Source organism: Coregonus clupeaformis, chromosome 13, assembly GCF_020615455.1.
Source record: "Coregonus clupeaformis isolate EN_2021a chromosome 13, ASM2061545v1, whole genome shotgun sequence".
In the NCBI taxonomy this organism is placed as follows: Eukaryota; Metazoa; Chordata; class Actinopteri; order Salmoniformes; family Salmonidae; genus Coregonus; species Coregonus clupeaformis.
Window position 1 is genome coordinate 16,544,072 of NC_059204.1, and position 25,665 is coordinate 16,569,736.

The 25,665-nt window shown below is 42.2% G+C and overlaps 1 protein-coding gene across 3 annotated transcripts in view; it reads right to left on the reverse strand.

Moving 5' to 3' along the window:
- LOC121579352 overlaps positions 1 to 25,665 on the reverse strand; it is a 79,649-nt gene that overhangs the window by 3,437 nt on the left and 50,547 nt on the right. For 2 of the 3 annotated variants that reach the window (XM_041893874.2, XM_045224263.1), the window contains exons 7-19: positions 24,640 to 24,799; positions 20,781 to 20,920; positions 19,025 to 19,151; positions 18,747 to 18,782; positions 18,443 to 18,564; positions 17,554 to 17,683; positions 16,556 to 16,701; positions 13,712 to 13,838; positions 13,490 to 13,525; positions 13,258 to 13,367; positions 12,817 to 12,943; positions 11,506 to 11,633; positions 11,123 to 11,246 (exon numbers count right to left, since the gene is read on the reverse strand). In XM_041893874.2, the coding sequence (XP_041749808.2) occupies positions 11,123 to 11,246; positions 11,506 to 11,633; positions 12,817 to 12,943; positions 13,258 to 13,367; positions 13,490 to 13,525; positions 13,712 to 13,838; positions 16,556 to 16,701; positions 17,554 to 17,683; positions 18,443 to 18,564; positions 18,747 to 18,782; positions 19,025 to 19,151; positions 20,781 to 20,920; positions 24,640 to 24,799 (1,513 nt within the window). The remainder of the gene's footprint in view (positions 1 to 11,122; positions 11,247 to 11,505; positions 11,634 to 12,816; positions 12,944 to 13,257; positions 13,368 to 13,489; positions 13,526 to 13,711; positions 13,839 to 16,555; positions 16,702 to 17,553; positions 17,684 to 18,442; positions 18,565 to 18,746; positions 18,783 to 19,024; positions 19,152 to 20,780; positions 20,921 to 24,639; positions 24,800 to 25,665) is intronic. The other variant, XM_045224262.1, reaches the window with a different exon arrangement.

The window sequence follows — 25,665 nt, forward strand, 5'->3', positions numbered from 1 at the left end:
TTCACTCAGAGGTCAATGGGAAACGTGAGCCATGCCACATTAAATACGTGTAAGTGGAAGAACCTACAGGTAACTGCCAAAATAAAGGAAACACAGGAGTAAATGAGGGATACAAAGTATATTGAAAGCAGGTGCTTCCACACAGGTGTGGTTCCTGAGTTAATTAAGCAATTAAAACATCCCATCATGCTTAGGGTCATGTATAAAAATGCCCAGTTGCCCATTATTTTGGCTACCATGGCTAGAAGAAAAGATCTCAGTGACTTTGAAAGAGGAGTCTCAAAGTAGCAGAGGGGGTTTAAAGGGTGTGTATGTCTCAGTCACCAGATCTCAACCCAATCGAACACTTATGGGAGGTTCTGGAGCGGTGGCTGAGACAGCGTTTTCCATCAACAAAACACCAAATGATGGAATTTCCTGTTCAAGAATGGCTTCGCATCCCTCCAATAAGAGTTATAGCCACTTGTAGAATCTATGCTAAGGCGCATGAAGCTGTTCTGGTGGCTCATGGTGCCCTAACACCCTATTAAGACACTTTATGTTAGTGTTTCCTTTATTTTGGCAGTTACCTGTATAGAGCCCCACAGTGGAGGTGTCATAATACCCATAAAACTTAGTGGTCAAACAGGAAAATGGATCCAAATCGTTTTTCCGCCATTCATTTTTCCCATAGGGAATTTTAGAAACACTTAAAATAAGGGCTGTGTTTCATGTAGCCTTACCATGGCATGACGTTTTGATAACCGTGTAAATCTCTCTCGGACAAGGTGTCTTTTATCAATATATTCACCTCCAATTACTCTCAGATTCGAAAATGCTAATTAGCATCAAAGTAGACATCATGCAAGACTACAAATCCCTGCACGTCATCTCTAGCTGACGCCTTTGCTAACAGGTAGTGTCCATTTAAAACTTGCACAAGACAGTTCACAGAATTGTCAATTTAAAGAAATGTTGGCAATTTATTCATTACAAGATGTAGCTAACATGAATTAATCTAGAGATTCTTACCTTTGCCTCAATTCGGCAGTCTTGCCCAGATCATCATGGCATTTGTAGTTCTTTATGATAGCCACATTATCAGCTAATTAGCATTTCATTTGGGGGGGGGGTAAATACAGGTATTGATAAAAGTCACCTTGTCCTAGAGAGATTTACACGGTTATCAAAACGTCATGCCAGGGTAAGCCTACATGAAACACAGCCCTTATTTTAAGTGTTTCTAAAATCCCCTATGGGAAAAATTAATGGTGGGAAAAAAAATTGAAACATTTTCTTGTTTGACCACTAGGTTTTATGACTAATACTGTGGTACTCTATAGAGCTGCATATGGCTCCAGTCAAATCAGCTCGAGCGAGAAACGGGTATAAATCACCACAACCCCTTTCACACCGTTTGCCTTGTCAACAAACAGTGAGAGAAGCGCTCCGCCACACATATACACACACACACGTACGCACACACACACGAGTCAGTGCTAAGCCCTGTGTCGCTCACTGGGTATAAATAACTTTCTGGGAAGTGGGTTTTATCAGGACCCAGCAGGCTTCAGGCTCAAAGTCCCAAGCATGGAGCTCCTCTTATAAAATGGGTCAAAATCATGTATAGTAACCCTAAGTGTAAAATAGTAAATAGTGGCTATTTCTCAGAAAGTTTTAAACTGTCAAGAGGAGTGAAACAAGGTTGTCCACTATCGGCATATCTATTTATTCAAATCAAATCAAATCAAATTTTATTGGTCACATGCGCCGAATACAACAGGTGCAGACATTACAGTGAAATGCTTACTTACAGCCCTTAACCAACAGTGCATTTATTTTAAACAAAAAAGTAAGAATAAAACAACAAAAAAAGTGTTGAGAAAAAAAGAGCAGAAGTAAAAATAAAGTGACAGTAGGGAGGCTATATATACAGTAAAATAAAGTGACAGTAGGGAGGCTATATATACAGGGGGGTACCGTTGCATAGTCAATGTGCGGGGGCACCGGCTAGTTGAGGTAGTTGAGGTAATATGTACATGTGGGTAGAGTTAAAGTGACTATGCATAAATACTTAACAGAGTAGCAGCAGCGTAAAAGGATGGGGTGGGGGGGCAGTGCAAATAGTCCGGGTAGCCATGATTAGCTGTTCAGGAGTCTTATGGCTTGGGGGTAGAAGCTGTTGAGAAGTCTTTTGGACCTAGACTTGGCACTCCGGTACCGCTTGCCGTCTGCGGTAGCAGAGAGAACAGTCTATGACTAGGGTGGCTGGAGTCTTTGACAATTTTGAGGGCCTTCCTCTGACACCGCCTGGTATAGAGGTCCTGGATGGCAGGGAGCTTTGCCCCAGTGATGTACTGGGCCGTACGCACTACCCTCTGTAGTGCCTTGCGGTCAGAGGCCAAGCAGTTGCCATACCAGGCGGTGATGCAACCAGTCAGGATGCTCTCGATGGTGCAGCTGTAGAATTTTTTGAGGATCTGAGGACCCATGCCAAATCTTTTTAGTCTCCTGAGGGGAATAGGCTTTGTCGTGCCCTCTTCACGACTGTCTTGGTGTGTTTGGACCATGATAGTTCGTTGGTGATGTGGACACCAAGGAACTTGAAGCTCTCAACCTGTTCCACTACAGCCCCGTCGATGAGAATGGGGGCGTGCTCAGTCCTCTTTTTTTTCCTGTAGTCCACAATCATCTCCTTTGTCTTGGTCACGTTGAGGGAGAGGTTGTTGTCCTGGCACCACACGGCCAGATCTCTGACCTCCTCCCTATAGGCTGTCTCATCGTTGTCGGTGATCAGGCCTACCACTGTTGTGTCGTCGGCAAACTTAATGATGGTGTTGGAGTCGTGCCTGGCCATGCAGTCATGGGTGAACAGAGAGTACAGGAGGGGACTGAGCACGCACCCCTGAGGGGCCCCCGTGTTGAGGATCAGTGTGGCAGATGTGTTGTTACCTACCCTTACCACCTGGGGGCGGCCCGTCAGGAAGTCCAGGATCCAGTTGCAGAGGGAGGTGTTTAGTCCCAGGATCCTTAGCTTAGTGATGAGCTTAGAGGGCACTATGGTGTTGAATGCTGAGCTGTAGTCAATGAATAGCATTCTCACGTAGGTGTTCCTCTTGTCCAGGTGGGAAAGGGCAGTGTGGGTGCGATAGAGATTGCATCATCTGTGGATCTGTTGGGGCGGTATGCAAATTGGAGTGGGTCTAGGGTTTCTGGGATTATGCTGTTGATGTGAGCCATGACCAGTCTTTCAAAGCACTTCATGGCTACAGACGTCAGTGCTACGGGTCGGTAGTCATTTAGGCAGGTTATCTTAGAGTTCTTGGGCACGGGGACTATGGTGGTCTGCTTGAAACATGTTGGTATTACAGACTCAGTCAGGGACATGTTGAAAATGTCAGTGAAGACACTTGCCAGTTGGTCAGCACATGCTCGGAGTACACGTCCTGGTAATCCGTCTGGCCCTGCGGCCTTGTGAATGTTGACCTGCTTAAAAGTCTTATTCACATCGGCTACGGAGAGCGTGATCACATAGTCGTCCGGAACAGCTGGTGCTCTCATGCATGCTTCAGTGTTGCTTGCCTCGAAGCGAGCATAGAAGTGGTTTAGCTCGTCTGGTAGGCTTGTGTCACTGGGCAGCTCGCGGCTGTGCTTCCCTTTGTAGTCTGTAATAGTTTTCAAGCCCTGCCACATCCGACGAGCGTCAGAGCCAGTGTAGTATGATTCAATCTTAGACCTGTATTGACTCTTTGCCTGTTTGATGGTTCGTCGGAGGTCATAGCGGGATTTCTTATAAGCGTCCGGGTTAGAGTCCCGTTCCTTGAAAGCGGCAGCTCTACCCTTTAGCTCAGTGCGGATGTTTCCTGTAATCCATGGCTTCTGGTTGGGGTATTGTGGCCATCGAGATGTTAGCTATTAAAATCAGATCCAACAATAATATCAGGGGATTAGAAATCCAGGGCTTAAAAACAAAGGTGTCATTGTACGCTGATGATTCATGTTTTCTTTTAAATCCAAAACTAGAATCGCTCCACAGCCTCATAGAGGATCTAACCTCTCTGGATTACAACCAAATTATGACAAATGTACTATATTACGTATTGGATCAATAAAAAATAAAAAATAGTACATTGCCATGTAGTTTACCAATAAAATGATCTGATGGTGATGTGGATATACTCGGAATACATATCCCAAAGGAAATAAATGATCTCACTTCAATAAATTATAATAGAAAGTTAGCAAAAATAGATAAGATCTTGCTACCATGGAAAGGTGGGTGCCTGTCAATTTGTGGAAAAATCACCCTAATTAACCTATTTGCTTATGGTCTTGCCTACGCCTAGCGAACAGTTTTTTAAATTATATGAGAAAGAAATATTCCATTTTATTTGGAACAGCAAGCCAGACAAAATTAAACGGGCCTATTTTTTTAATGAATATGAATTCGGAGGACAGAAATGATTAAATATTAAAGCATTAGACCTATCACTAAAAGCTTCAGTCATACAAAAGTTATACTTAAATCCGAACTGGTTCTCTAGCAAATTAGTAAGATTGTCTCACCCAATGTTCAAGAATGGCCTTTTTCCCTTTATTCAGATTACAACCACTCACTTTCAGTTATTTGAAAAGGAAATCATCTCCCAGATATCACTATTTCTACAAGCCATAGAAAGTTGGTTGCAATTTAAATGTAATCCTCCAGAAACGACAGAACAAATAATGCAACAAATATTGTGGTTAAACTCAAATATAATAATTGACAAAAAAACCTTATTTTTTTGACAAAATGTTTAAAAAATGTATAATCTTTGTAAATGATATCATCGGTAGGACGGACTGGTGGAGTTATGTCGCACATGCAGCTAACAAAAACATATGGAAATGTCTGCTCTACCCAAACTTACAACCAAATAATTGCAGTCTTACCGCAAAAATGGAAGAGGAAAGTGGAAGGAGGAGAAAGTAAGGAACTTGTCTGTCGGCCTTGCATTAAATAACATAATTGGTTAAGGAAAACTGTGATAAATAAAAAAGTATATCAGTTTAATTTAAGGACCAAAGGATTGACAGCCGTCCCATATAGATTGCAAAATAGTTGGGAAGAGATTTTTGACGTACCGATCCCATGGCATAGTGTTTATGAACTGATACGCAAAACGACACCGGATTCAAAACTTAGAATCTTTCAATTTAAATTATTATATAAAATTCTTGCTACCAATAGAATGTTATTTATATGGGGGATACAATCTTCCCAGCTCTGCAGATTTTGCTGCGAAGAGACAGAAATTACATCATTTGTTTTGGTACTGTCCATTTGTAGCTTGTTTTTGGACACAGGTCCAGGAATGGCTAAAGGATTGCAATATTTACCTGGAGCTAACCCTGCAGATAGCATTACTGGGTGATCTGAAAAGTCATAGTCAATCGATCAATAACATAATAATACTATTAGCAAAAAAAAATTCAATTCACAATCTGTAGAAACAATGAGAATAGAAAGGTTCAGAACTTTTGTAAGACATCACAGTACAGTTGAAATATATATGGCAAATAGAAATCCTATATGGATGGTGTTGAATGGGAGGTGTTGAATGGAATTGAAGGATGGGACTAATAACAACTAACAACAAACAATAACAAGATAACTAATAATGTAGGCACGCTATGTCCATAATAAGAGTATGGGTTGTAGGTTGGGAGCTTTTGTGAAGGAGCACAGTTAGAAAGATATGGCATATACAAGCAAACCGGATGGACATCATGAAAATGATCAGGAGAGGTTGAGAGTAGAAGAAGTTCAGGAGAAAGAACAAACAAAATGTAATTATTGTAAAATTGACTGTGTCCATAAAATGTAGATAGTGGGTATGGGCTGGAAGTAGAGGCCTAGGCGTTGTTGTTCACTAGTTTACTCCAAGTGGGGAAAGGGTGGCGGGATTGGAAAGTAATAAAGGGGAATATATATATATTTTTAAAGGATATGTATGTGTATGTATGTGTATGTACAGTGGGGGAAAAAAGTATTTAGTCAGCCACCAATTGTGTAAGTTCTCCCACGTAAAAAGATGAGAGAGGCCTGTAATTTTCATCATAGGTACACGTCAACTATGACAGACAAAATGAGAAAAAAAATCCAGAAAATCACATTGTAGGATTTTTTATGAATGTATTTGCAAATTATGGTGGAAAATAAGTATTTGGTCAATAACAAGTTTCTCAATACTTTGTTATACACCCTTTGTTGGCAATGACACAGGTCAAACGTTTTCTGTAAGTCTTCACAAGGTTTTCACACACTGTTGCTGGTATTTTGGCCCATTCCTCCATGCAGATCTCCTCTAGAGCAGTGATGTTTTGGGGCTGTCACTGGGCAACACAGACTTTCAACTCCCTCCAAAGATTTTCTATGGGGTTGAGATCTGGAGACTGGCTAGGCCACTCCAGGACCTTGAAATGCTTCTTACGAAGCCACTCCTTCGTTGCCCGGGCGGTGTGTTTGGGATCATTGTCATGCTGAAAGACCCAACCACGTTTCATCTTCAATGCCCTTGCTGATGGAAGGAGGTTTTCACTCAAAATCTCACGATACATGGCCCCATTCATTCTTTCCTTTACACGGATCAGTCGTCCTGGTCCCTTTGCAGAAAAACAGCCTCAAAGCATTATGTTTCCACTCCCATGCTTCACAGTAGGTATGGTGTTCTTTGGATGCAACTCAGCATTCTTTGTCCTCCAAACACGACGAGTTGAGTTTTTACCAAAAAGTTATATTTTGGTTTCATATGACATTCTCCCAATCCTCTTCTGGATCATCCAAATGCACTCTAGCAAACTTCAGACGGGCCTGGACATGTACTGGCTTAAGCAGGGGGACACGTCTGGCACTGCAGGATTTGAGTCCCTGGCGGCGTAGTGTGTTACTGATGGTAGGCTTTGTTACTTTGGTCCCAGCTCTCTGCAGGTCATTCACTAGGTCCCCCCGTGTGGTTCTGGGATTTTTGCTCACCGTTCTTGTGATCATTTGACCCCACGGGGTGAGATCTTGCGTGGAGCCCCAGATCGAGGGAGATTATCAGTGGTCTTGTATGTCTTCCATTTCCTAATAATTGCTCCCACAGTTGATTTCTTCAAACCAAGCTGCTTACCTATTGCAGATTCAGTCTTCCCAGCCTGGTGCAGGTCTACAATTTTGTTTCTGGTGTCCTTTGACAGCTCTTTGGTCTTGGCCATAGTGGAGTTTGGAGTGTGACTGTTTGAGGTTGTGGACAGGTGTCTTTTATACTGATAACAAGTTCAAACAGGTGCCATTAATACAGGTAACGAGTGGAGGACAGAGGAGCCTCTTAAAGAAGTTGTTACAGGTCTGTGAGAGCCAGAAATCGTGCTTGTTTGTAGGTGACCAAATACTTATTTTCCACCATAATTTGCAAATAAATTCATTAAAAAATCCTACAATGTGATTTTCTGGATTTTATTTCCTCAATTTGTCTGTCATAGTTGACGTGTACCTATGATGAAAATTACAGGCCTCTCTCATCTTTTTAAGTGGGAGAACTTGCACAATTGGTGGCTGACTAAATACTTTTTTTCCCCCACTGTATGTGTGTATGTGTATGTGTATATATATATGTATATGTATGTATATATGTGTATATATATATATATATATATATATATATATATGTATATATATATATATACATGTATATATATATTTTTTAAACATGGGGGATTGGAAGTGATGCAGACAATTACATTGATGGAAGTTACAATCTATCTGCAATATTAAGCTGATGCACTGTTGCACTGTTGTTTCTCTTTGCTTATTTGAGCTGTTCTTGCCATAATATGGACTTGGTCTTTTACCAAATAGGGCTATCTTCTGTATACCACCCCTACCTTGTCACAACACAACTGATTGGCGCAAACGCATTAAGAAGGAAAGAAATTCCACAAATTGACTTTTAACAAGACACACCTGTTAATTGAAATGCATTCCAGGTGACTACCTCATGAAGCGTGCAAAGTGTGTGCAAAGCTGTCATCAAGGCAAAGGGTGGCTACTTTGAAGAATCTCAAATATAAAATATATTTTGATTTGTTTAACACTTTTTTGGTTACTACATGATTCCATATGTGTTATTTCATAGTTTTGATGCCTTCACTATTATTCTACAATGTAGAAAATAGTACAAATAAAGAAAAACCCTGGAATGAGTAGGTGTGTCCAAACTTTTGACTGGTACTGTCTATACAGTTGAAGTCGGAAGTGTCCATACACTTAGGTTGGAGTCATTAAAACTAGTTTTTCAACCACTCCACAAATGTCTTGTTAACAAACTATAATTTTGGCAAGTCGGTTAGGACATCTACTTTGTGCATGACACAAGTAATGTTTCCAACAATTGTTTACAGACAGATTATTTCACTTATAATTCACTGTATCACAATTCCAGTGGGTCAGAAGTTTACATACACTAAGTTGACTGTGCCTTTAAACAGCTTGGAAAATTCCAGAAAATGATGTCATGGCTTTAGAAGCTTCTGATAGGCTAATTGACATCATTTGAGTCAATTGGAGGTGTACCTGTGGATGTATTTCAAGGCCTACCTTCAAACTAGGTGCCTCTTTGCTTGACATCATGGGAAAAATCAAAAGAAATCATCCAAGACCTCAGAAAAAAAATTGTAGACCTCCACAAGTCAGGTTCATCCTTGGGAGCAATTTCCAAACGCCTGAAGGTACCACGTTCATCTGTACAAACAATAGTACGCAAGTATAAACACCATGGGACCAAGCAGCCGTCATACCGCTCAGGAAGGAGACGCGTTCTGTCTCCTAGAGTTGAACGTACTTTGGTGCGAAAAGGGCAAATCAATCCCAGAACAACAGCAAAGGACCTTGTGAAGATGCTGGAGGAAACGGGTACAAAAGTATCTATATTGTGACGTCACGAGAGGCTACACAGCTTTCAGCGGGATTGCTCAAGTAGTGCAAGGAGGCCAGGTTCAATCAAAACAAGGATTTTATTAAAGGTCTTGGGAAACTAACGAAAGTATAACACAATTCTGTTCTCTTGTGGCTCTTTAAGGGTTAACAGTTCAGGGATGTCTCTTCCACATCCAAAATCATAACTCTCACTCGCTCAAATAACTTTTCCCCAGTCTTACTGTATTCCACGTTGCAGCTAGTGGCCAACCCAGCAAAACGTCCTTCCAAATGTCCCACACGTATTTCCACAGGTGCATATATCCAAAGGTGAGTATTTCCCCAAAGGTAAGTATCTCCAAATCCTTATATTCCTCATGGAAGTGGACGTGCAGCACTCTTGTCCTCCAGAGAGCCCAGGTTGGAGACTGTGTCTCTTCCCTTCCCAAACCTTCAGCTCATCAGCTCCTCATTTGTTTCAGCTGCGTGGGAAGATTGGCCATAGAGGGGTGGAGTTCCCGACCATACCAGCAGATGGAGCCATAGCTGTCTGGGTTTGCAGCCACCTCAGGGGGATGTAACGTCCCTCCAGGACACAGCCTCTCGTGACATCACAATATCCACAGTAAAACAAGTCCTATATCAACATAACCTGAAAGGACGCTCTGAAAGGAAGAAGCCACTGCTCCAAAACCGCCAAAAAAAAGCCAGACTACGGTTTGCAACTGCACATGGGGACAAAGATCGTACTATGTCGTCTGGTCTGATGAAACAAAAATAGAACTGTTTGGCCATAATGACCATCGTTATGTTTGGAGGAAAAAGGGGGATGCTTGCAAGCCGAAGAACACCATCCCAACCGTGAAGCACGGGGGTGGCAGCATCATGCTGTGGGGGTGCTTTGCTGCAGGAGGGACTGGTGCACTTCACAAAATAGATGTATCATGAGGAAGGAAAATGATGTGGATATATTGAAGCAACATCTCAAGACATCAGTCAGGAAGTTAAAGCTTGGTCGCAAATGGGTCTTCCAAATGGACAATGACCCCAAGCATACTTCTAAAGTTGTGGCAAAATGGCTTAAGGACAACAAAGTCAAGGTATTGGAGTGGCCATCACAAAGCCCTGACCTCAATCCTATAGAACATTTGTGGACAGAACTGAAAATGCGTGTGCGAGCAAGGAGGCCTACAAACATGACTCAGTTACACCAGCTATGTCAGGAGGAATGGGCCAAAATTCACCCAACTTATTGTGGGAAGCTTGTGGAAGGCTACCCAAAATGTTTGACCCAAGTTAAACAATTTAAAAGCAATGCTACCATATACTAATTGAGTGTATGTAAATTTCTGACCCACTGGGAATGTGATGAAATAAATAAAAACTGAAATAAATCATTCTCTCTACTATTATTCTGACATTTCACATTCTTAAAATAAAATGGTGATCCTAACTGACCTAAAACAGGGACTTTTTACTAGAATTAAATGTCACGAATTGTGAAAAACTGAGTTGAAATGTATTTGGCTTCCGACTTCAACTGTATATATTCATTTACAAATGTTACAATTTTTCTTCCACTTTGACATTAGAGTATTTTGTGTAGATCGTTGACAAATCCATTTTAATCCCACTTTGTAACAACAAAATGTGGAAAAAGTAAAGGGGTGTGAATACTTTCTGAAGGCACTGTAGGTTCGAATCTCACTGACGCGGTGCCACAATAAAAAATTAATCTGTTTGCATGATTAATGCCTAAGCAAATTAATTTTAATGTGTCCTATCTGTGTTTGGAGTTCAAAACAGTTAACCCAAACTAAGCTAGCAGTGTTATTAAAAGTCTTATTGAAACATTAGGTCAAAGTTTTAAGGAAGTTATTCCAAAACCTCAAAATAACCTATAATTTCCATTCACAAAATGTTAATAAAACTTCCCAGGAAAACATTCAGGGAACCATAGTAAAATGTTCTCAGATCCTCCCTGCAACATAAACATTTATGTTCCCAGAACAGGCAACATTTTTACTTCCGTTCTCAGAACATTTAAAAAAAACATTCAGTTTTACAGGTCAGGAAACGTATAGCTTTATTCCCAGAACCAATTGGAAATGAAAAACATACGTTCCCACAACTTCCAAGGAACCAAATGTGCTAGCTGGGAAATGACACAGAGTGACTCAAATGTCAATTTTGTGTGTGTTTTACCTGTTTGAGGGGCCGTAAGGAGCCAATGGTGTCCCAGCCACTGTGCTCTCCCCACACAGGAAGCTCCCCTGGCTGCAGCAGCATCTGACGGCCCTTATAGTTACTGTATTCATACACCACCCACCTGCCAAAGACACACACACAGCTGAAACAGGGCCATATTCATTAGGGTGTAACGCAGAGAAACATCTTAAAGCTGAAAATAAATGAGCCTTCTTATTGGACAAGTTCAGGTAGTACCTCCCTGTTTCACTTGTTTTCTTACTGAACATGACACACGTCAGAGGCCAAAGAAACAGTAAGTTCCTTCTCTATGTATAGTGTCTGGCAGTAATGTTAGCTGTTCAGTGACATAAGAGGTGATAGGCTATCTCTCTACTCACAGTCCACTGTGGACCTGCAGAGACTGGGTGAAGAAGTCCTTCATGTGGTCTGTGGGCATCACAACAACCATCTTGAGGCCCTCAAAGGAACCCAGGGAAAACAGGCTGATGGACGGGTCGGAGAAACTCTACAGAGGTAACAGGAAGGGAAGGGAGCCATCTTAGATGAGAATGCCATTGGATTTACTTTATGTATGTTCTGTCCTTTTTCAATAAGTGCCTGTATTGAACTATATTAGGGCAAACTACACAATACATCCTTTCTCCCTATATTCGTAAAGCAGTCCACTACTTTTGGCTGGAGTCATACTAAAACTTGTCTCTGGTCAAAAGTAGGACATTATGGGGAAAAGGTTGTCATTTGTGATGCTCCAATGGTGGCTGAACGGAAACTACCTTCATCTACACTACATGACCAAAAGTATATGGACACCTGCTCGTCGAACATCTCATTCCAAATCATGGGCATTAATATGGAGTTGGTCCCCCCTTTTGCTGCTATAACAGCCTCCACTCTTCTGGGAAGGCTTTCCACTAGATGTTGGAACATTGCTGCAGGGACTTGCTTCCATTCAGCCACAAGAGCATTAGTGAGGTCGGGCAATGATGTTGGGCGATTAGGCCTTGCTCGCAGTCGGTGTTCCAATTAATCCCAAAGGTGTTCGATGGGGTTGAGGTCAGGGCTCTGTGCAGGCCAGTCAAGTTCTTCCACACCGATCTCGACAAACCATTTCTGTATGGACCTTGCTTTGTGCAAGGGGGCATTGTCATGCTGAAACAGGAAATGACCTTCCCCAAACTGTTGCCACAAAGTTGGAAGCACAGAATCATCTAGAATGTCATTGTGTGCTGTAGCATTAAGATTTCCCTTCACTGGAACTAAGGGGCCTAGCCCGAACCATGAAAAACAGCCCCATACCATTATTTCTCAAACACCAAACTTTACAGTTGGCACTATGCATTTGGGCAGGTAGCGTTCTCCTGGAGAGGTGGCATCCTATTACGGTGCCACGTTGAAAGTCACTGAGCTCTTCAGTAAGGCCATTCTACTGCCAATGTTTGTCTATGGAGATTGCATGGCGGTGTGCTCGATGTTATATACCTGTCAGCAACAGGTGTGGCTGAAATAGCAGAATCCACTCATTTGAAGGAGTGTCCACATACTTTTGTATATATAGTGTATTTATCACCATCTATTTATCATGGCATATAATACTGTTAAACTGAATGTGTGCTCACGTGTCTCATCTAGCTTGTTGTGCTACCTAAAGATAGCAGTAAATGGGCTGAGGTCATGCCAGGTTCACTCACATAAGGAATGGGCCTCAGTGATTTGACAGAAGTGGCCACACAGCCACAGGAAATGAGGTCAGGATAAAGGCCCTCTCCCAGGATGTACTGGTTTCCACAGCAACCCTCCTCATCAAAAAGCAGCCAGCTGGACAGGGGCAAGAAGAGCAGTGAGCGTGAGTAAGACAATCAGCATCACAGACATTGTTCTCTGCCTCCTATGGCAACTACAATTAAAGATACATTGTGGCATGCCTACAGTAGAGTACTGACAAGCCATAATTAGCAACCTATAAAGAAAATTGTTAAGTAAAAATGTGCATTAACCCATAATAATAATTGATTGGATTTATATAACACTTTTCCAGTGCTCAAGGCGCTTTACATAGTAAAAGGGGACATAACTCCACCTCTAGGATCAATACAGATCCAATAGTACAATGGTAGTCCTCTAGTACTCACCTTCCCCTGATGACTCTGAAGGACATGGGGGAGGCAGAGCCACAGTGCCCTGCCTCCCCCTTGTACTCCTCACTCACTCCCCTGTAGTGGGGCTGGCTGTAGGCCCACAGCTGGAGACACAAAAGCACAACTTAGTACACACTTCACAGCTGGATATCAATACTCAGATAGCCCCTTTCCCTAGTCTCTTTTTGACAGGTGAAATTAATGTGGTGTAATTCCATATACATACCAAGAACTTTGGTTCTCCGGTGCAACAAAGGTGCTGCTGTAATAAAAAAAAAAGTGTTTTGACATATTTTCCCAAGTCATATTTTCCAACATCTATACCATATATTTTTCAGAGAGCAACATAGAGCTACATAGAAGAGACATAGGAGGGATTTCATCTGCATGACACTCTTATGTCAGTCTTATGATCTATTCCTCTAATAGGCTATGAAATGGAGCTCACCAATCGTATGGGTCGGATAGACTTGGCTGCCCCATGGTTGCCACCCCAGTACAGAGTGGCAGGATGTTTGCCTTTCTCCAGTATGCACTGCTCTCCACTGAAACATTGCTCGCTATACGCCACCCATCTGAAACACAGCACAGCCCAGAGACAATCAGCACCGCAGAGGCACAGTGATTAGTGAATGACAAAGTCATGTGAAACTATGTGAACTTTAGTTTGTTGGGATTAGGGTTGCATAGGAAGGGTATATTACGGGGAACTACCAGAATTTTGGTAACTTTCAAGTTTTAATTTTAACAGATGACATCTAGTGGCCTCTTTGGGTACTTCAGATTATCACAGGTGTCTGTAATTATCTCTGGACCTCTGTGAGACCTTACCACTTGTAAAATATATAAAATAATGAAATATGATGATTTTAAAATACAAAATAGAATGACAAAGATTTAAAACATTGTCCTAAATATAAACCATCAACTTAGTGAATATCATTGGGGTTTAATATTAGGGTTTCAGCATGAAATATCCTTTATATATTTCTTAACACACTTATTTATTTGACTATGTCAATATGTCTTTGTTGTAAATGTTTTGGTGCCAAACTGGTGGCAGTTGTGAAAAAAGTAAATAGTTGGAAGAGATGCAGAGTTAATTTAAAATAATGGCATTGTTGATTAGATTTAAAAAAATATATATATATATATATATATATATATCTATCTATCTATATATATATACATATCTTTAACCATATGGTCTATCCACTAGAAACTAATGGACAATATGGACATATATAAAAAAAATGAATACTATATATGAATACATTTTAAAAAAAGTTAATCAAGTATAAATTACCAAAGTTACCATAGATTACCTGTTAATTACCACAATTACAGAAGATTCTGGTAACTTTGGTAAATTACAGGTAGCTTTGCAACCCTAGTTAAGATGCACCTCTATTGAGATGTTATTATGACTGGTCTTCTGCAGTGTTGGGGTCAATTCCATTTAACCCTTTACACTCGTGGGAATTGGCCTATATGGAATTGGCCTATATTTCTTACAGAAGAAATATGAAAAGCTTATGCATAAACATGGTAGCAATTGAAAGGGAACAGTTTGGAGATTATGGGAAAATTATTAGACCAAAGTTGAGGACACAACAGTTCACTTGACAAGACTGAATGCAAACATTACACTGTTGATTTTATATTTACTGTATTTTTCACAGCATTTGTTGATAACAAAATTTGAAAACACTCTGGATACATTCAGTAACATGATAAGACTATTCCTGGGAAATGTGGGGTAGGTGCAACATAAGACAAAAACAATACAAGGGTTTGAGTGAGAGGACTAACTGGTGTCTCCAAGTGGCCACACACCTCTCCAAAGTGTGCACAGTTCCTAAGTAATTTCAATGCATTTTCATGACCAAGAAGTCTTCAGCTATAAGGTGTTTTTGTGAGCTCTCCTAGCTGTGCCGTTGAGGAACTAGAACAAGCACACTTGTAGTTGTTTTGTTTAGAACACAACCCTGCATCCCCGCCATCACACAATTACTGTTGTTGTTAACGCAATCCAAAAACGGCCCATTTTAAATCACATTCTGGGTCAGGTGGGCATCATTTGAATGCTTGTTCTATTGCCAACATGACTAGCTAAGTTATAAAATAGGATATAATAGTGTTAGGCTTTCACAAGGCAAATCAGAGAAATAGATCATAATTTTCTTCACAATCGACAAACATAGGCTCATTCTGTTCAAAACAACCCAGGGTATAACGCCATGTCATCTTGTAACTGTACATCAAACATAGTGATCATAAACGTTGACACTGTACACTGAGTGTACAAGACATGACAGACTGATCAGATGAATCCAGGTGAAAGCTATGATCTCTTATTGATGTCACATGTTAAATCCACTTCAATCAGTGTAGATGAAGGGGAGGAGACAGGTTAAAGAAGGATTTTTAAGCCTTTAAACAATTGAGACATGGATTGTGTATGTGTGCCATTCAGAGGGCGAATGGGCAAGATAAAATATTTAAGTGCCTTTGAACGGGGTATGGTATTAGGTGCCAGGCACACCGGTTTGAGCGTGTCAAGAACTGCAACGCTGCTGGGTTTTTCACGCTCAACAGTTTCCTGTGTGTATCAAGAATGGTCCACCACCCAAAGGACATCCAGCCAACTTGACACAACTGTGGGAAACATTGGAGTCAACATGGGCCAGCATCCCTGTGGAATGCTTTCGACACCTTGTAGAGTACATGCTCCGACGAATTGAGACTGTTCTGAGGGCAAAAGGGGATGCAACTCAATATTAGGAAGGTGTTCCTAATGTTTTGTACACTCAGTGTATATGACATGAGTTTTATGATATGGAAATGTGAAGTGCACATTTGGATTCACGGGTGTTTGGCATGCTTGTATGACATCAAAGCTGTATTTATTATAATCCTCAACATCTCATCTTTCAAGATACATTGAGTCCTCTTAATTTACAGCATTTCCTTAACTCAGACATGTGCAAAAGTTGCCCAATTAGCGGGAGGGTAGGGGGCAACTTTTTGTCGCGTGCTGTGCTCAAGTTCAGAACGGCTGTCAGTCAAAACCCATACAGAGCTGTGAAGCGCAGAGCCAGAGCTCTGACGTAATTTATAGCGTGTTACTATACAGCCACTGCTTTCCAATTTAGACACTTATCAGTGTCCAAATCTGCAATTTTCAACCCATATACGGGTACGAGTGTAAAGGGCTACATTCAGGAAGTAAACAGAATTTCAGTTTACTTCCTGAATTGACGACAACCCTGGTCCTCTAATTGATACTCACACTCCACTCTTCACACAGAAGGTGGTGGTCTTTTCAGTGGCTCCAGCCTTCTCCAGATCAGGGACGTCCAGATCCAAAATGTCCCTTCTCCCGGCTCCAGGCGAGCTAGTTTCCTCCTGCAGTGAGACTGAGGGCTCTATGAAGTCCTAGCAATGGGAACCATGCAGAAGAGCTCAATGAGTAAGACTGCTTTATAAAATAGCTACAACAACTCTTACACTAAAGAAGCCTAGTGCATAAACAGAGTTTATATGAAGAAATGTGGGCTGGTTAACTGTATAGAAACTAGCACAACTGTACAAACCACCTTTATCCAATTCTTATGAAGTTTCCCTTTTTCAGCCTCGAACTGAAAAACTCTACAAGCTGCATTTACATAACTGCTGCATTTAGCTCAGGTAGTAAGCACTAGCCGTAGTGGGAGCTTTACAGAATGGCTGCTGGCGGCTGGTGATTACACGACAGGGTATAGTTGATCAAAAGAGTTGTGCCGCTAACAGCCAGAGGGCACTGGGGTGGAGGTAACTGGAATGCTAATGAACCTGCGGTATGATAGACAGCTAGCAATGAACTCTACCTGTTTAATCCCATTAGAAGCGTAGCCTAACCTATCCTAGCCAGGAGTTTGCTGTTAGAGCGTTTCTACTAGCTAGTGCTTCTGACTGATATCAGGAGGCTAAAATAGACACTTAGACAGTGGTGAGGTGATGGAAAGGGAGTGGAATAGAGGTCTGCTGGCTGTCAACTGGGTTATACCGATGGCTAATATAAAACATTTGGCCTGGTTTCAGACAAATGCTTCTGCCATTGAGAGTTGGAAAACTCACACACACATGCAGGCACACTCATAGACCCCAACACATTTTATTGACTTCCCTCATTCTTTCAAATCAAGTGTAAGCTTTCAGGATAGGCTTTGTACATGTACACATTCCCACATAGGCCACATATACTGAATACACTGTAAATAACCATATTATTAAAATCCCGTAACTTACTGCCTGTAAGAAGCGGAAAGAAAGCAACAGAGGGTGATCGGCTCCACCCAGATCTGCACAGTCACTGTATTCTCCCTCCTCCAGTAAATACTCCCACCCTGTGTAGTCCTCTCCAGTGTAGCCCACCCATCTGTCAAACACATAGGTCACAGGTCAAACCACAGCTAAATATTCCTACCCACACTTATACCAACACAGCTTGAATAGGAGCCTGGGTGTCAATGATATGGTGGTGCTGATAACAGTGTCTTAGCGGTGGATATGCCACTTGAGTTAATGGCAAGGAATGTTTGATTGATTTATTGTTTGATTGATCGTGATTGTTTGGGTTTTTTGAGGTGTTACAATTGAAATGTTATCAGATGTCAGGCGTACCAACCCTCTCTGTAACCAAACACCACACCAAAGCATGCATGCGCACACACACACACACACACTTCCTGTTCTACTTGGCTTATGTTTGCGCAGGGAGGTGAACTACATTTGCTTCATATCACAGTAGAGGTAGCATTCCTGAGTAATCACATGACCAGCAGATTGTGAAACTGTTTGCAGCAGAAAGACACCTTACAAAATCCTCAGTAGAGGTAGCATTCCAGAGTAAGTATGCAGCTTGGCATGAATGCACTTAGTTTCTCCTTCCCTCACTCCGTCCCTCACTCACTCACTCTCTCACTCACAAAAAACAAATGCATGTGGATTCCCAAACAAACAAAACCTTATATTCTCCATAGAAATTGGAATGACATTTAACTAAGAGGGTTTAGACATGTTCATTAATCTGAGTCTATGAGTGAGAGTCCTCGTCTGTCTCCATCAGCTGTGGATGACAGGCAGGCAGACACAAACAGGCAGACAAACAGGAGGGAGGGCAGTGACATGGACTCACACTCCACCAATGACCCGTAGCGACGACACCCCCTTCATCCCAGTCACAGCTCCCAGACTGGGGGTGTGGCCTCCCAGCTCTCTGCCCCGCCCCTGGAAGAGGGGCTGCTCGAATACCAACATCTAAAAAAAAATCACAAACAAAAAACGATATCTCATGCACTTCCTAAATTAATTTACATTCATTATCATTATAATTCATCATCATTGTGCAAATTGAAGTGATTATTTAACTGTATGAGATCGGATGTTTACTGCAGGGAACAGGGGTTTGTGCTTTACTTTCACTATTGATAATGTCTTACCTTAGGATCCAGTGGTCTGCTCACTCTGAGCCCACTCTGTCAGAAAGACACAGAACACAATGAAACCTAACCTTGATGAAAATGAGGCCCAGACGTATATATTTCTGAGACGTTGAGACATAGCCCATTACATTTAAGAAATCCTATGGGCCAATTTGGAAATCGAATATAAACTCCTTTCCTGAGTGTACAGCATTGAAATGTAATTGGGCCCAACCCCGACCACAGCCAAGCAGTGTCAGCCACCTCGAAGTGATGCCACCTTGGTGAACCCTTACCATTCTGAGGGGTCTCAGTGACCTCACAGTGGTGACCTGGGGATGACCAATGCCAGGTGTTGTGGAGCCGCCTGCTTCCATAACCGCATAGTTCCCATGGAAACCAGGGCTAGCGTAGGCAAGCCAACTAAGGTGGAAAAACAAGATCAAGGCATTATCAATGAGAGGCCCAGGTAATCTAATCTCACTTGTTTGCTAAGCAGACACGTATGTTACAAGCATCGGGCGTCGCTGATATTGTTTTTAATTTACAGGTAAACATTGTCCATTTATGTGGCACCACATTTATGGCGGCTGCTCAGTTCATTGCTTTATGCATGAAATGTATGCATGGTTGAATGCATGATCAAACACAAATACTTTGTCCACAGTCATACTGTCAGTGTCACTAATCTCCACTACAATAGAAACCACTCATCTTCTCTGTGAGAAGAAAACTATTTTATTGAAAATGTGTTACTATGGAACAACAAAGGAAAATCCCTAACGGAAAAACAATGTTTTTCCCCATAACATTTAAATCACAGTGCAGCTGGCTCGCTTGCTCTTTCTCTTCGCCAATGATGCGAGTGTGTGTTCAGTCTTCAGTCTGTTGCGTGTAGAATATCCTAGCCTATTCTTTGATGATAGGCCCTGCTTTAAAGTTTACTGTGACTTATCAAGACATTTAGTAGAAAGAAAATACATCTACGGCTAGGAATTGACTCCTAAGATTCAGTATTTTTGGAACAGAGGAGACTGATTAGTTTCCGTACCTTCGAAAACACAAACACTTGCATCTTTCATAGCGAGCTAGCGGGGGAAGGAGAGAGAGGGGAGGGGCACAGACGGAGTCAGAACCGTGCACTAGGCCTATCGATCTGCAATCAAAAGCAATTTCTTGGCTCGCAATTTCTTGCAACTTCAGTTGTGGTAGTTGCCGTAGTGTACCCTTACAGTCAAACAAACATGTTGTAGCCGAGGCGCTTTCAAGGGTATATGACTGCAGTAGATATAACTACATTGCCCAGCCGTAGTGGTCATATATACGTAATAGTTCCATTATTCTGCATTGTGAATTGATGTGATTTTTTCTGATCGTTTTAACATTTAAATTTTTGTCATTTAGCAGATGCTCTTATCCAGAGCGACTTACGGAAAACTGATGTTTTAAACCAATGTTTAAACATTAAGCAAAACTGTCAATTTGTCGCATCCCTAATTGCATCATACTTTGGCAGTCAGATTCTGATCCTAAATGTTTTACAATTCTTCAACTGTAAATATGGGTGTGTTTGTAAATACATTTTACAGAGTCTGATGACATGGTCTTTATTGAAGAGTTACCACAATAACTACCCCACTACCTCCACCCTGAAGTGAGTCATTATGAAACTTAATTTTAAGTGTTAATTCTGTCACTTCTATTACCACCCTTAAACATTCCTGTACCAAATGTGTGTGCTTTATAAACACACCTGAAAAGAACAGTTTGAGCAGGAAATGCCCTTTCCTAGCAGGTGCATGCTAGAGAGCTGGAGCTCAATGACTCAGCAGAGAACAATCCACCGAAATTCTGTTGAAACAATACGGACGCTGGTTGGCAAGGACACATCTCCTCAATGAGTCATTCCCCCATTGTTTTAGCATTGTTAGTGCTTCCTATTTCAGTTTATATAGCCTGTAGCTACTAAAGCACCCCCTCAGACAATGGCATTGAGTTCCTCTACAGTTACAGTTACCACTAACAGTCAAGCAACAGGATAGGTCTCCTCACCAGCCAGACTTGACAGTCAGGTTTGACAGGTGGATAGGTCCACCACATGTTCCCAAGCTGTTTACTTCCGAGTTGAAACGTTCCGTGGCTCCTCCTGGCGCTCCGGACGGAAGCAGATGGATTTCTGGAGTGCCGTCATCCTGAACGGTGAGAGAGACACAACAACATTCCCTTAATATGTGGACACATTCCACTACACACAGCTCTATCAATCCTTCTCTATCAGGCCCCACTTTAATGCCTAAGGCTGAGAAAGGGGAAGATAGAGGAGAGCATTGAGAGAAAAGGGGGGAGCAGATAGAGGCTAATAGAGAGAGTCACAAAGTCAGAGAAAAGAGGAGAGAATGAGAGAGAGAGGGATAGACAGAGAGACCCTGGCCCTCTGCCAAAGCTTCTCAGTGTCCTTCCAGCTGTGTGTTTTTCTGCATCCTCCCCCCTGTTGTCTCCTTAGAGACTACAGCTTGGCTACACTGTTCACTTTACAACTGGTCTCTTTTCTATTTGTAACAGGGACAGGTGAGTGGAAATCTACAGAGAATCGTATTCAAGCCAGGCCATTTAGATGGAGAGGATTCATTAAAACAATGAATGACCTGATTTTTTTATTTTTATTTCACCTTTATTTAACCAGGTAAACCAGTTGAGAACAAGTTCTCATTTACAACTGCGACCTGGCCAAGATAAAGCAAAGCAGTGCGATCAAAAACAACAACACAGAGTTACATAAGGGGTAAAAAAACATAAAGTCAAAAATACAACAGAAAATATATATACAGTGGGGAAAAAAAGTATTTAGTCAGCCACCAATTGTGCAAGTTCTCCCACTTAAAAAGATGAGAGATGCCTGTAATTTTCATCATAGGTACATGTCAACTATGACAGACAAATTGAGGAAAAAAAATCCATCGATTTTTAATGAATTTATTTGCAAATTATGGTGGAAAATAAGTATTTGGTCACCTACAAACAAGCAAGATTTCTGGCTCTCACAGACCTGTAACTTCTTCTTTAAGAGGCTCCTCTGTCCTCCACTCGTTACTTGTATTAATGGCACCTGTTTGAACTTGTTATCAGTATAAAAGACACCTGTCCACAACCTCAAACAGTCACACTCCAAACTCCACTATGGCCAAGACCAAAGAGCTGTCAAAGGACACCAGAAACAAAATTGTAGACCTGCACCAGGCTGGGAAGACTGAATCTGCAATAGGTAAGCAGCTTGGTTTGAAGAAATCAACTGTGGGAGCAATTATTAGGAAATGGAAGACATACAAGACCACTGATAATCTCCCTCGATCTGGGGCTCCACGCAAGATCTCACCCCGTGGGGTCAAAATGATCACAAGAACGGTGAGCAAAAATCCCAGAACCACACGGGGGGACCTAGTGAATGACCTGCAGAGAGCTGGGACCAAAGTAACAAAGCCTACCATCAGTAACACACTACGCCGCCAGGGACTCAAATCCTGCAGTGCCAGACGTGTCCCCCTGCTTAAGCCAGTACATGTCCAGGCCCGTCTGAAGTTTGCTAGAGTGCATTTGGATGATCCAGAAGATGATTGGGAGAATGTCATATGGTCAGATGAAACTTTTTGGTAAAAACTCAACTCGTCGTGTTTGGAGGACAAAGAATGCTGAGTTGCATCCAAAGAACACCATACCTACTGTGAAGCATGGGGGTGGAAACATCATGCTTTGGGGCTGTTTTTCTGCAAAGGGACCAGGACGACTGATCCGTGTAAAGGAAAGAATGAATGGGGCCATGTATCGTGAGATTTTGAGTGAAAACCTCCTTCCATCAGCAAGGGCATTGAAGATGAAACGTGGCTGGGTCTTTCAGCATGACAATGATCCCAAACACACCGCCCGGGCAACGAAGGAGTGGCTTCGTAAGAAGCATTTCAAGGTCCTGGAGTGGCCTAGCCAGTCTCCAGATCTCAACCCCATAGAAAATCTTTGGCGGGAGTTGAAAGTCCGTGTTGCCCAGCGACAGCCCCAAAACATCACTGCTCTAGAGGAGATCTGCATGGAGGAATGGGCCAAAATAGCAGCAACAGTGTGTGAAAACCTTGTGAAGACTTACAGAAAACGTTTGACCTGTGTCATTGCCAACAAAGGGTATATAACAAAGTATTGAGAAACTTTTGTTATTGACTAAATACTTATTTTCCACCATAATTTGCAAATAAATTCATAAAAAATCCTACAATGTGATTTTCTGGATTTTTTTCCTCATTTTGTCTGTCATAGTTGACGTGTACCTATGATGAAAATTACAGGCCTCTCTCATCTTTTTAAGTGGGAGAACTTGCACAATTGGTGGCTGACTAAATACTTTTTTCCCCCACTGTACAGTGTGTGCAAATGTAGCAAGTTATGGAGGTAAGGTAATAAATAGGCCATAGTGCAAAATAATTACAATTTAGTATTAACACTGGAATGATAGATGTGCAGAAGATGATGTGCAAATAGAAATACTGGGGTGCAAATGAGCAAAATAAATAACAATATGGGGATGAGGTAGTTGGATGGGCTAATTTCAGATGGGCTGTGTACAGGTGCAGTGATTGGTAAGGTGCTCTGACAACTGATGCTTAAAGTTAGTGAGGGAGATAAGAGTCTCCAGCTTCAGAAATTTTTGCAGTTCGTTCCAGTCATTGGCAGCAGAGAACTGGAAGGAATGGCGGCCAAAGGAGGTGTTGGCTTTGGGGATGACCAGTGAGATATACCTGCTGGAGCGCATACTACGGGTGGGTGTTGCTATGGTGACCAATGAGCTAAGATAAGGCAGGGATTTGCCTAGCAGTGATTTATAGATGACCTGGAGCCAGTGGGTTTGGCGACGAATATGTAGTGAGGACCAGCCAACAAGAGCGTACAGGTCACAGTAGTGGGTAGTATATGTGGCTTTGGTGACAAAACGGATGGCACTGTGATAGACTACATCCAATTTGCTGAGTAGAGTGTTGGAGGCTATTTTGTAAACGACATCGCCGAAGTCAAGGATCGGTAGGATAGTCAGTTTAACGAGGGCATGTTTGGCAGCATGAGTGAAGGAGGCTTTGTTTGCGAAATAGGAAGCCGATGCTTAATGTGAGTCTGGAAGGATAGTTTACAGTCTAACCAGACACCTAGGTATTTGTAGTTGTCCACATACTCTAGGTCAGACCCGCCGAGAGTAGTGATTCTAGTCGGGTGGGCGGGTGCCAGCAGCATTCGATTGAGAAGCATGCATTTAGTTTTACTAGTGTTTAAGAGCAGTTGGAGGCTACGGAAGGAGTGTTGTATGGCATTGAAGCTTGTTTGGAGGTTTGTTAACACAGTGTCCAATGAAGGGCCAGATGTATACAAAATGGTGTCGTCTGCGTAGAGGTGGATCTGAGAGTCACCAGCAGCAAGAGCGACATCATTGATATACACAGAGAAAAGAGTCGGCCTGAGAATTGAACCCTGTTGCACCACCATAGCGACTGCCATAGGTCCAGACAACAGGCCCTCCGATTTGACACATTGAACTCCACCTGAGAAGTAGTTGGTGAACCAAGCGAGGCAGTCATTTGAGAAACCAAGGCTATTTAGTCTGCCAATTAGAATGCGGTGGTTGACAGAGTCGAAAGCCTTGGCCAGGTCGATGAAGACGGCTGCACAGTACTGTCTATTATCGATTGCGGTTATAATATCGTTTAGGACCCTGAGCGTGGCTGAGGTGCACCCATGACCAGCTCGGAAACCTATAGAGTGCGACCTGAGGCAAATTGGTAGGTCTAAATAATGGAACCATTGTCTCCCAATAGAAATGTTGGAGGGAAATCACTAATGGCGCATGGCACTGTAATGTCATGGTAATAAATATGCCCACCTTCACTAGTCTTCTGATGGAGCCGATGGTGATTGCGGTGGGCTTGTCCTCTGTCCCCTGGCTGGCCTGCTGCTGACCTGGTTGGTGGCTCAGTACTGTCTCCCCTTCCTCCAGCAGCAGCCCGGGGCCCCGGAACCCCGGCTCCAGGTACAACAGCCAGCTATGACACAAACACACTGTGTGAGCACCCACTTCCATCTCTCTGTCCCTCTCACACACAGACTCTCTCGCTCTCCCTCTCTCTCTTTTTTTCTCTCTCACCCACTCAGCACAAAAAGAGATGCCAGCCACCAACTAACTGACTGCACAGAGCTCACACATAAACAGAGCAAGGGCATTGCCATGGAAACCAGGCCCCACCTTCCCTATTCCTTGGTGACAGAATATAAATAAATAATAATGTATAAAATAAAATCATCCCCTACCAGTACACACACCCAACACATGAACTATAACAGTTGATGATTAAAGTTACATGTTGAAGAGAAGATTACAGCGCTGTGCTGACAGTAATGTAAATCAATCTGGCTCTCACCAATGTTTTTTTTTGTTGAAATATTAAAAGCTGCTTACTAATGCCCCTGAACTACAGGCCCACAGCACACAGTTGGGGGCTTCAATACTTCAATATCCCTGCTGAGACCTGGCCAGAATACTGCCTTTTATCTGAGGATAAACATGCCAACAGTCAACAAATATTGAAGATTCTGAAAATAACACGGGCGGTGTGATATGTGCAGTGTAAACAACACTATCGTGTGTGTGTGTGTGTATTTGTGTCGCCAGTAGCCCATAAATAATCTATCTGGATGGTCAGGAACTGCTTTGAAGCGGTAAGAGTCTGTCTATATTGACTCAGACAGACAGCCAGGTCTCTCCTAAATGGTTTAGTGCCTGGTTTCACTGATTATACATCCACCATGAGAGACAGAGATCAATATCGCCTAATAGTATAGGCTGCTGGGGATGAGGCCCAAGGAGGGAGGAAACATCTCCCGAGAAAGTCAAATCCCTCATAATTAGCAT